Source organism: Micromesistius poutassou (genome assembly GCF_964030765.1).
Source record: "Micromesistius poutassou genome assembly, chromosome: 18".
Classification (NCBI taxonomy): domain Eukaryota; kingdom Metazoa; phylum Chordata; class Actinopteri; order Gadiformes; family Gadidae; genus Micromesistius; species Micromesistius poutassou.
This window is the reverse complement of record NC_140288.1, coordinates 7,169,655-7,182,452: the sequence shown is the minus strand read 5'-3', so window position 1 is coordinate 7,182,452 and position 12,798 is coordinate 7,169,655. Positions and strand designations below refer to the sequence as shown.

Genomic DNA, 12,798 nt, shown 5'->3' with positions numbered 1-12,798 from the left:
TGTGCATATGCGTGTGGTGGTTTTGTGAGTGCAAGTTACACACTTGTGTGTGTGTGTGTGTGTGTGTGTGTGTGTGTGTGTGTGTGTGTTCCAGCCCTGAACCCCTTCGTGGAGCAGGGGACGGTGGACGCACACTTCGTGGAGGAGACGGCTCTGAAGCAGACGCTCATCCACCTGGCCTCCACCATGAAGTGATGGAGGAGGGGGGAGGGAGGAGGAGAGAGGGTGAAGAAGAGTAATGGAGAGAAGAGAGAGGGAGGGAGGAGGGGAGATATGGAGGGAGGGAGGAGAGAGGGAGGGAGGAGGAGGGGAGGGAGAGAGGGAGGGAGGGAGGAGGGGAGATATGGAGGAGGGGAGAGGGAGAGAGTGATGAAGGAGGGAGGAGGGGAGTGATGGAGGAGGGAGGAAGGAGGAGGAGAAGAGTGATGGAGAGAAGAGAGGGAGGAAGAGGGAGGGAGGACAGAGCGAGGGGGAGGGATGGAGGAGAGAGGGAGGAGGAGAGTGATGGAGGGGAGTGAGAGAGGAGGGGAGTGATGGAGGAGGAGGGGAGAGGGAGGGAGGGAGGGATGAGGGAAAATGATGGAAAAATCGAGAAGGAGGGAGGGAGGGAGGGAGGGAATGGAGAGACACACCACCGAGGCACCACCGCTACGTGGAGATCTGTGGAAAAAAGATTTTTCGGGGTGGGGGGGAAATGAGAACCAGTTTGAACCAAAGCAATGACTTTCTTTTGTGACCGATACGACACGGAGAGAGGAGCAGAGAGGAGCAGAGAGGAGGGGAGGGGAGGGGAGGGGACCGCGGAGCAGGAGGTGCATGAGAGGAGATGGAGGAGGAGGAGGGGGGGGGGGGGGAGGATGAAGGGGGTGGATGACATGGAGCAGAGGAGGGCCGGGTTGGCTCTACTGACGGCTGGAAGGACGGATGGACGCATGATGGGAGGGTCATGGAGAGGTGGGTCGATAGAGAGAGAGAGAGGGGGAGAGAGAGAGAGGGGGAGAGAGAGAGAGAGAGAGAGAGGTTAAAAGAGAGGAAGAGGGAAAAAGAGAGACATGGGTGTGTGCAGAGAGAACGAGGGACAGAGAGAGAGAGAGAGATGGAGAGCGAGAACAATGGCTTCAGGGAAAGCGGGGAAAAATGCAAAGTCAGTGGGCGCCACGTGGACCAGCGCTTGGCGCCTCTGGGCGGGATGTGAAAGCTGATACCTCTTGTTCGACAAAACGCGCCCGCAGCCCAGCGCCGCTGAACACACCGTGACTTCTGCTGACGTACGGCTTCTAGAACGCCCATCCCTCCCTCTCTCTCTCTCTCTCCCCCTCGCTGGGGCGGAGCTGTTGTGGCCACGCCGCCGTCGATAATTGGCGCTTTCAATTATTTTTATTCTCCCTGAAAGTTGCCTGTTTTTTTTTTTTTTTTTGTCAAGCCCCTCCCCTCTGGATTGTTAGTTACTTTGGCGTGGTGGGGGGGGGGGGGGGGGGGAGGGGGAGGGGGAGAGACGGGGGAGACAAGGGGGGTGAGGCGGGGGGGGGGAGGCGCAGATGTAATTATTCTCTCAGTGTGCGGACGTGCCGAGCCATCGATTGTTCACACAGCAAAACAATATCGGTAAATCACACGGCGTCCGTGTGGCGGCGACCAGGACCCTCTGGGAGGGGGGGGGGGCGGGGGGGAGGGGGGGAGAGGATCCACGCTGATGGAATCAGGACTGAATTAACGGCCGTTAATGTCGGGAATACGGAGGGGAACGCGGACAGGCTCAGAGTAAAGTGTGTGTGTCTGTCTGTGTGTGTGTGTGTGTGTGTGTGTGTGTGTGTGCGCGGTTGGTGGTAAATTAGAGTCATGAATTTCCCCGGGACTCAGAACGGCGGGCCGCCCGGGCTGGCTCCACCTTCGGCGTTGGCGTGAAACCTCTGGTTTCCCGGCAGGTGGGGGGGAGGGGGGGCGGTGGAAAGCGTCGTTTAGCGGGAACTCTGATGCTGTTTTTCAACGACTGCGTTTTACTGGCTGTGTGGGCCTGAGTGTGTGTGTGGTGTGTGAGTGTGTGTGAGTGACGTGGGTCGTCACACTGGAGACACATGTCCAGGCCTCTGGAGGGGACGTGACTGGTGGACTGGATTGACAGTCAAGCCAATGAGCAAAGGGACACGTGAGGTCCCTGTGCCCGCCCCTCCGTTCCCATTGGTCCCGCTGAAGGCGGAGGAGGAGGGCTTGCTGTGTCATAGGGGGCGTGGCTTGGAAACAAACAACAACAAACCCGTGCCAGCTCAACCGCTGACCCGACTGTTTGTTTGTTGGACGGTGTGTGATGTAGACACACACACGTTGACACACGCGCAGACACACACACACACATGCAGACACACACACAGAAACCACACCCACATGCATTCTCAGAAACCACACACACACACACACAGACAGAGGTACACATGCAGGACAGACATACAGACACCGACACATTCAGCGGGTCTGGACTTCCTTCCTTCCTGTAAGTGTTGATGGGGTGTCGTCGTGGATCACAGCGTTCCACGGAGTCCCCACATGACTTCTGTTCCCACTGCAGCCAGCTTCCAGGGAACGCCGGCCCCCGGGAGCGTCACTAGTGAGGGGGGCCGTTCGGACGAACGTCGCCGTGACAACAAGGGTTGGAGGGATGATAGAGGATGGATGGATGGGTGAATGGATGCATGGAGGGATTATGGAGGATGGTGGGATGATGGATGGAGAGGGATAAAGAGACAGACAGACAGAGAGAGAGGGGGAGTGAGAGAGAGAGGGGGGGGAGTGACTGACTGCAGGGCGGTAGAGAAAGTTGCCGAGGTGAGCTTTGTGTATTGTCATGCAGGAGGTTTTTTCCTCTCAAAACTGCCAAAGCAAAGATGTAAATGATTAGGAATGCTTACTGATCGCACACAAAGAAATGTAATGTCGATGATACTTTGAATGATTTGAAAAGTTGCAGATTTTGTGAAGCGGGTAACTCGGTATGCATTTTGTAAAAAATAAGGGATTTCTTTGAGTTGTTGTGAAAGCACTTCTATGACTGACGTAAATAAATAAATAACCTGTAAAATGTGAACTCACTCTCAGTTTTCTCATTTACATAACTCCACTTTCTTTTAAGTATTACGACCATGTAAGAAGTAGACGTGTAAGAAGTAGACGTGTATTCATTATATACAGTTTTGGAGTTGAGCTATGGAGACACATAATCACCAACACTTTGGTTCTTCTCAGTTTTGACACACGCCAAAAATCGCCGCATACCCTCTGCTAACCCTCTCCCATCTCTGGCTTGGAAGTGTCTGTAAAATCTGTGTTCAACCGACACACAAGTATGATTACACTCTTGTGTATCTTCACAACACATTCTCACTCTGAGTTTGTCAAAAAACGTCGCCAGGGGTTTTGGCGTCAACTGCTGACCCAAAGGGTGTCCTTGTGCGTCTTCATTCGACACAGGGGGTTTGTAATCCCTCCACGGCGATATCTGACGCCCGGGGAAAGCGCTCCCGCAAATCTTTTTTTCGTAGGATGGTAGGGGCAAGTACCGCCTTTTAGGGTTAGGGTTAGGGTAGTAGTGGTTAGGGTTAAGGTTAGGGTAGTAGTGGTTAGGGTTAGGGTAGTAGTGGTTAGGGTTAGGGTAGTAGTGGTTAGGGTTAGGGTTAGGGCAGTAGTGGTAAGGTTTAGGGTTAGGGTAGTAGTGGTTAGGGTTAGGGTAGTAGTGGTTAGGGTTAGGGTTAGGGTAGTAGTGGTTAGGGTTAGGGTAGTAGTGGTTAGGGTTATGGTAGTAGTGGTTAGGGTTAGGGTAGTAGTGGTTAGGGTTAGGGTAGTAGTGGTTAGGGTTAGGGTAGTAGTGGTTAGGGTTAGGGTAAGGGTTACGCACTTATCACTGTTGGCCGTGGAGGGATTACATTGTAATGAGTTGAAAACCCCCTGCGTCGAATGAAGACGCACAAGGACACCCTTTGCGTCAGCAGTTAACACCATAATCCCCTGACCAAGCGTCGATTTTTGACAAACTCGGAGTGAGACTGCGTTGATCTTCAGGCCTGATGGATCTCAAACCATCGGCTCCGACGCCTACAACAATCCAAACGTACCGATGTTTCAGCGGTCGGTGAACCAGATGAGAACCGTTGGGCTGTGAGGTCCTCACTAATGGAGCTGCTGCACTCCTCCTGTGTTACAGCAGAGCTTCTTGGTGGAGATGGACAGACGCCAAACCCTGCAAGCCGCAGAGTTACACCTTGTTTCCAGTTTTGTTACGGAGATATTCTACCGAAGAGAAACTAATTTGCTGCAGAGGAAGAGGCTTTCAGGAGGAGCTTTTCATTTGAAGGGGAGTTATTTTCTACAGCGGCCTGTCTACACAGAGTTGATTTGAAACCTTTACAGACGTTTTGTTGTTAATATTTCAGTGAGCTTGACTTGGCTATCAGACTAGGCCTACGCTAAAGTATAAATCTTAAGTCTGAAGAGTCTCAAGTCTCAAGAAGTGTGGGTGAACATTGCTGAGTTATGTTTGACCAAAATGTATATAGTTGTTAAAACTCTCTTTCTCTGTTGAATAGGAGACAAGGGGTCTTCTCCTCCCGGCTAAAAAAGCTTTTCCAGAGTGGTAGTTTTCAATTGGCTCCGCACCCTTGCTTCCCACATTAACCCAACAAGGTTGTTTCTTCCGAAACCATTTTTAAAACCCTTCTCCCTCTAGAGAGCGTTTTTTCGTTAAATCCTACAGGCAGAAGTTCCTCCGCTAAAACGGGGCTTTAGCTCACCCTTCAAGCAGCCAATAAAGGCGCTTTGAGGCGGTGCCATGGAGACCGTGGAGGCGTGCCAGGGTGTTCCGCTGGGAGGAACGGAGCGCTCCACGCGGAGAGCGGATCAGAGAACAGGTTCACTGCAGCTCTCTCTCAAGGTGAAAGGAAAACGAGCGAGTCATGTCCGTTTGTGCCCGCTCTCGCTCTCTCTTTCTTTCTCTCTCCCTCTCGCTCTTTCTCTATTTCTCTCTTTCTCCCTCACTCTCTTTCCCCCTCTCTCTCCATCTCTCTCTCTATCTCTCTCTCCCTCTCTCTCTCTATGTCTATGTCTCTTACTCGCTCTCTCAGACTCTCTAACTGTCAGCGTTTTATTATTTTTTTACCCTGGAAATCTACGGATGCCAGAGTTTAACTGAAGCAAGAGATTTCCCAAGACACACACACACACACACACACACACACACACACAGACACACACACACACACACAAACACAGTCTGACCCCAGCCAAGAAGACCATGACTAGGCATCTCTACCCAGTTATGTAATATAAACATCTATGAAGTCACAGGTTTGACGGACAGCATGATGTTAAATGATCGGGCCGGGGAGCTGGGGACTGTCAAGGAATAACTCAGCACAATAAAGAGTCTGCAGTTTTTTCCTGCAAAACGGCAATGCAGTGAGGAGTGGCTGCTGTAACATCACCGTGGGTTCCTATAGAAGGCTGGAACGATACATTTGAAAGTCATTAAGTTCTTCAGCACAGCAGGTAAGACAGTAGTGAAGCAGGCGATCACACACACACACACACACAGATATTCTGCTGAGTACGAGTGTCTGTCTGCGTGTGTGTGTTTGTGTGTGTGTGTATGCTAGGAATAGTAGGTTGCCTCACGCACACACACACACACACACACACACAGAAACATGCACGCACGCACGCACGCACACACACACACACACACACACACAATATGCTAGGAGCAGGGGGCTGCCGCACAGTCCTGAGATCAAGCTCCAGTTGCAGTGCCCTTGCCTTGCTCATGGGCAGGGCAGGAGTGTTGTACAGCCTTTATGTGGATGCATGTTAAGTAAAGTGATGGTTTACTTTGAACACCACTAGATGCTCTGATACATTTCTGACCTAAAACATGCAGTGTCTTCTAGCAGTCACGACACACATGCACACACAGTCACACACAGTGTGTGACGACAACTTTCTGATTGCAAACATATGTCTTACACATCTTCGGTTGCAACACTGATGCATTTGCACACTGCGTACTCGGCAGGATGTGACATCAGTGATGCCAGTCATAGCCCACTGTTTGCGTGACGCCAGCAGTGGGCTATTCACACGCAAACTAGTGCTTGCGTGTAGCTCCATGCGTTTGTTCCTTAGTTTCAATTCCCTTTTACCAATCAGTACATTCTCTCTGTCTCTCTTCTTCTTTTGTATTCTTGTAATGACTGCTGGTGGCTCCACTCAGACTGCCTCTTCTTGAACAGATGAGGAAAGTGCAACCGGATGTCACAAACAAAAGCATACAGGCACACGTACACACAGACACACACGCAGGCACACTCAGACACACACACACACACACACGCAGGCACAGAGCTATTGATTCGTATCCTTTATTAAATACCTTGTTGCTGTTCAGCATCTCAAACCGCCTCCATCTAGATGAAGTTATCCGGCAGAAGATATCAAGGGAATGAAAGTCGGAGGCAACATCAGTGTTTGTCAATTTGGAGGCGTGCTGCAGTGTCTATGTTGTCAATTGTTCATTTGATTGTTTATTACGTTTTGGAGATGAACAATGAGGTAGGTTATGAGTGCTTCAGGAAGGAGACCGTGGGGTTCAGGCCGTTTTGATAATCATGTTTATTTTGCTGTGGAAACTGCAGACGTTATTGCCCGATTGCAGTGATATTTCCATATCATAACCAGCTATGCCGTCATCTGAGCCGGGGCCCCACAGGGGGCCCGTTGCAAGTAGCAGGGCAGGATGTGTCTCCGATTAACCCAGATCTCTGACTCCAGCGAGCGCTCTCCACGACTGTGGGCATTTCCGGTCTCGGTTGACTTCGATCTCGAGGAACGGGTTTGGTCGATCTCCGTTTCGGTCGAACGTGAAAACGCCTCGGTCACGACGGGCTTCAAACGCCGCCCTCTAGCCAGCGCGCGCTGAATACACGATCGATCAGGGAAGTCCCAAGCCGTCTGTGATCTCAGGGATTTTATTGGAAGACGCACGGCTGCTTCGTATGCACAACGCCACTGTGGAAGGGCTGCGGGACGAGGGCTGCGTTCCATTAGTAGTTCCTCTGCCCCTCGTTCACGTCCACACGTCGCACGGAAGCCCCTTTGGAGGGCGGGGGGGGGGGGGGGGGGGGGGAGGGGGGGAGCGGGGCGTTGAATTGGAACGCACCCGCCCTCGTGCCCGTGTGCGCTTTGACCCCAAACTGTCGTGCTTCGACGGCCTACTGTGGGCTGAGCGCTATATATACTGCTTTTTACAAGTCATCAGAAATACTCGCGGATCCAACCTAGTCTGACAAGACATGACGTCATCGGTCAGAAGTGTCCCGTACTGTAGGCAGGGTCAAAGGGCCGACGTTATGCCACCAGGTGTGGCTGTGATTAGACCCTTACAAGCCGATTGAAAATCGGCCTTTTCTTGTGTTTTAGTGACATCTCAAGTGGGAGTGTCCACCTCCTAGATGTATGAGGGATAGATGAGCAACATCTGCTACAGTCCACTGGGACGGCTGGTGGACTGATCTGTCCAGCGCACGTCTAGGTGGACACGCCCACTTGTGTAAGACACAGGAAGAGGCAGATTTTCCAAACGGCTCGTAGCGGCTAATCACACTCACACCTGGTGGGATAATATCACCCCTTTAACACACTTTTATAAAGTGTGCATGTTTAAATCGCCTATTACTTAAACGTAGACACGTCGAGTAAGGTTGATTGGTACAGTAAAATACCAACAAGGAGGAAAGATTATTTTACAATAGTTCGGGATTTAACCATATAAAGTTGTTTAAACCAATCAGACGAGAGGTAGAAGCTGTGGGCGGGGTCAAGCTGTCTAAAGCGGTTTGCTCTGGGGTCCGGCTGACAGCACGGGTCGCCGTGGTAACTGAACGGAGAGTAACCTAAGGTCGTTATCGGAGTTCGGAAACCGAAAGCCGTTCTGCCGTCGGCTGCGTTCTGACTCACGTCCGGCCGACCTGGAGATCTTTAGCTCCTTGAAGCGGCGCCCTGGAGGACCGGCTGGAGCCGCTTTAGATGAAGAGTATGAAGGGCATGAGCGCAGGGTTTAAGAGTTTAACATTTTATTATGAGTAATACGCTACAGATGTTGTGTAACACATCTTGAAATGTAGTGGAAGTGTGTCGGCCGGGAGAGCAGTCGGAGGAACCGGCGAAGGAACATTCTTTGGTACTTTTGAGCTTTCGCTTATAAGCTCAGGATATCCATCTGTCTGTCTGTCTGTCTGTCTCTATGTCGGGCTGTATGTGTCTCTCTCTCTCTCTGTCTGTGCGTCTCTGTCTGTCCATCTGTCTGTCTCTCTCGATCTGTCTGTGTGTGTGTGTCTGTGTGTGTGTGTGTGTGTGTGTCTGTGTGTCTGTGTGTGTGTGTGTGTGTCTGTGTGTGTGTGTGTGTGTCTGTCTGTCTGTGTGTGTGTGTGTGTCTGTGTGTGTGTCTGTGTGTCTGTGTGTGTGTCTGTGTGTGTGTGTCTGTCTGTCTGTCTGTGTCTGTGTGTCTGTGTGTGTGTGTGTGTGTGTCTGTGTGTGTGTGTGTGTGTGTGTGTCTCTCCCTGCCTCTACTTCTCTATAGGCTTGAGTCTGGGCTTGCGGATGTGTCTCATGTTGGCCCCAGGCTCTGTGGGTTTGAAGGGCCCCGGGGCCCCATAGGGTCTGGGCAGCGGCAGGCGCCCCTGGCTGGGGATGTAGGCGTTGGGGCGCGGCTCGGCCGTGGTGAACACGCCGCTGGGCAGCTGGCTCCACTCCTCCTCCTCCTCGCGCTGGGAACGCCGGTGTGAACACAAACACACACACACACACACACGTGCGCACACACACACACACGCATGCACGCGCACACACACACACACAAACACACAAGCAAGCGTAAGTGCGCACAAATACACAGACAGACACACACACACACACACACACACATGCAAAAACTCAGACAGATAGACACACACACACACACAAGCGTACATGCGCAGACATGCACACAAATACACAGACAGACACACACACACACAAACACACACATGCATACCATACACAAACAAAACCAAGACGCTCACATGCAGGCGTAGACACGCACATGCACGCATACACACATACACACACACACACACACACACACACACACACAGGTTCCCAGATACACAAACACACACGCACACACAGGTTTTAGGTTGGGTTTGGCTTATTACGTTACCTTGGGAGGCTCACGAGTGATTAAAACAAAATATTAGCTCAAACTTCAGGCAGCTTCTTGTTTTTCTTCCACAGCAAGTTCACACAAGGTCACCGCGGTGTGTCTGCCTCGGTGACCTTACTGTCGGACCTTACTGTCAGACTTTCTTTTTCACAGAGCTTCATTTCCCGTTTTGACCAACTTCTCCCGAACACAGTTTGGGTATCAGATCGCGGCAGTCATTTCTGTATTTAATGTCTCGTTTAATCGAGTAGAAAGAACGGTATGCCCAGGACCTACAAGCTGTAGTCATTGTCCCCGAGGGCAGAAAGCTGTTGATTCTCATGCGGCAGACACATTCCCACATTCCCGACACAATCCCACTAGAAAACCGAGACAGAACCCGAATTCCACAGCTGAGACTTTAACTCACGCAAATGAACCTTCACGGCCGAGTTGTGGTGTAAAGGCTAAAGGCTAGGGTGTTCCACGCAGGTATGTAGAGCACACCTGTTGCTGACTATCCTAGCCTAGTTCAGCCACATATAGGGCAAATACTTCGGAGCAAGAGATCGGAAAAGAGGCAGATGCTATTATGGGTGTTGTTTTGTTTTCGTGCTATAATATTTCTTCTTTTCGTTTTCCTTTTTTCATGCAATATCAAAATAGCATTTGCATGTTGGTTCGGATTGAACGTTTCTTTTGTTTTACTGGTTAATTTGCAGTTTATGTTTTTTTAAAGATTTATTTTAGCATTTTTTCAGCTTTATTATAGATAGAGAGGAAAGTGTGGAAGACAGAGGGGAGGACATGCAGTAAATGACCCAGGCCGGAGTCGTTCCTGGGTCTCTGCGATTAGGACTGTGCCTATATGGTCTGCGCCTTGGCCCAGTGCACCACCGGGGCGCCCCAGGTTTATGTTTTAACGATTGACCGGAAAAGCGTAAGAAAACAAACAATTGTAAAAATGCGTTCCGAACAAACTACGCAGTTCCGCTCGCCCGGACGTCGAACTTCAAAGCCACGACACATTTTCTCACCATCGCTGCGTTTTGGTCGCATTTCTTCCCCATGAACTGTTTATTCTCTGGCAGCAGATGAAGAGCGGTTCACGAGAACCCAAAAAAAACTGCTCTGAATCGCTATGAGGGAATCACAAAGGGAGACAGGGAGATCGGATTAAGCCGGTAACCTTCGCAGAATTTCTTTTAAAATGAGGTAACCACGATAAATATAATAATCATTGTTTTCATTGTTTCAAAATAGTTTAATGTTTAAAATATGCCGTCTTTGCGCTTCGCAGCCTACCATCTCTCTCACAGTCTCTCTCATGTCTCATTTGGGCTTAAATATTACAACAACAACCTCAAATCTACTTCTGCGAAAATGGAGGTGCGTTGAAGGAGTCAGGTACGGTGGTCGGGACTAGGGTTTTCTTATGACTAACAGGCAGAATATAAATCAGCCCAACCTAAAAACGATCCATGTGTCCTTGTATGGATTGTTTTGTATGTGTGTGCGTTTGTGTGGGTGTGCTTGAGTGTATGTGTGTGGGGGGGGGGGGGGTTGGGTGTGTGTGTCAGGGCTGTGTGTAGGGTATGTATATTAGTGTGTGTGTTTGTGTTAGTTTGTGTGGGGGCTGTGTGTAGTGTATATGTGTTTGTGTGTATCTTAGTCTGCAGGTCAATCTTTAATATAGTCTGGCCCTGTAGGAACAGTGTGTGTGTATGTGTGTGTCTGGTTTGTTTGTGTGTGTTTTGTAGTGCGTGGGTTTGTGTTTGTTGTGAGTCTCTTGTTTACCATAAGTCCCCTGATGGAAGCAGTGATTTCCCACTTTCCAGTCGAGGTACTGACTCCCAAAAGATTCCTGCTCAGTTTCAAGTTCACGGGGGTCGTTTAAGTGTTTTGTGTACAGGTTGTCTCTTGTGTGCGTGTTCGAGAAAGTGTGTTTGTGTGTGTTTTTTTTGTATTTTTGTCTCTACCTGGGGTTCTGTATATATATTGTGTTCACCTGCTCTCCTGCCCATTACCCTGCCTCTGAGTAGGTGAGTCTGTGTGAGTAAGTGTGTGTGTTTGTGTGTGTGTGTGTGTGTGTGCATATGAGAGAGAGTGTGTGTCTGTGTGTGTGTGTATATATATATATCTTTGCATAGGAAGACGTGTGTTAGTCTCTGTACGATACCCGGTGTGCATGTGTGTGTATCTGGGCTCAGTTCACCTCCTCTCTCTCCTGCGCCTCCTTCTGCCTCCTCCTCCTGTCCCTCATCAGCCTCCTCCACTCCTCCTCCACCTCGGGGCAGGGGGAGACGCCCTGCTCCAGTCGGAGCTCGCTCTCCTCCACCTGCAGCAGAGCAGCAGCCTCCGTCACCGCACTGGCACCGCTCTAATAGCACCCTGCTAGCCGCTACGCTATGCTAGCCGCGGCGGCGGCTATCCATGCAGCAGCTACAGTAACCGTGGGGTGTTGGGGTTGTAATGGGCCATGGAAGGTGATATCTAATATGGTATCTAATGAGGTGAACTAGGATGTTATCGGGGATGTTATGTTATGTTCATGAGATAAGTGAGATAAGGTATGATAATATAATATACGTTGGACACAGTAGTCATAATTACATCAACACAAGAGTCCCCTTTTGAATCATATATATATATATATGTATATATATACACATATATATATATATATATATATGTATAGAAAAAGTACAAAATGTTATATTACAAACACAAGTAAAAATAAAAAAAAGTAGTTGATTTCGGCATGCATCCCACTGCCATCGCCAGACGAGTTGCAAACTAAAATGAGTCTGGAACCTCTCTGTTTATTTTCCATTTCCAAGGGGCGTCATCAACAGGTGCAGACCAAAATGCCTCACTTGGAAAGACCTACAACCAATCATGGCACCAAAACGGCTGACCCAGAACTGATCAACGAAAAAAAGGTGTATAGACATAAGCAGGCGCGGCGGGATCAACAGAGAGTTCTACATCAGCGGCACACATCTTTGTTGTTGTTGAAAATGCCTCTACGGCTCTCCTCCGCACAGTCATTGTATTTTTCCCGCCTCTAGATATTAGATAAACGACCAAAAATCATTTTGCAGGTCAATCTGTAATATAGTCTGGCCCTGTAGTCTGGTTTGTTTGTGTGTGTTTTGTATGGGAGGGGAGTCAGACCTCACCTGCAGAGCAAAACACTTTCGCTTTCCCTTTTAAAAACCCTTTTGAGATTCGCCTGGCTCCCGGGGGTTACCTCCCACTCTGTCCCCCTGCTGCTAGCCGCTTATGGCCCCCGAACCGCCCTTTGAGAACCCCGTGAGGCCTGTGTGTGCTGCGGCAGGCGGGCCGCTGACCTGCTGCTGTCTCCCCCTGACCTCCCGCTCCAGGGCCAGGGCCTGGGCCTGCCTCATGGACAGCTCCGCCACCACCGCCATCAGGCGCTGGTCGGTGCCGTTGCTCTGGGACCGCAGCGCGTTCAGCTGGAGACACACACACACACACACACACACACACACACACACACGGACGGATGGACGCACACGCAGACACACACGCACACACACACAGATGGTCAGGTGGAA

General features: G+C 50.3%; 1 protein-coding gene across 1 annotated transcript in view; it reads left to right on the top strand.

The window, feature by feature from the left end:
- gsap (gamma-secretase activating protein) overlaps window positions 1-195 on the top strand; it is a gene marked incomplete at its 3' end in the record, with an annotated part of 19,859 nt that extends 19,664 nt beyond the window's left edge. The window contains exon 24 of the mRNA XM_084483279.1: window positions 118-195. Within this exon, the coding sequence (XP_084339405.1) occupies window positions 118-195 (78 nt within the window). The remainder of the gene's footprint in view (window positions 1-117) is intronic.
- Between the last annotated feature and the right edge of the window lie 12,603 nt (window positions 196-12,798).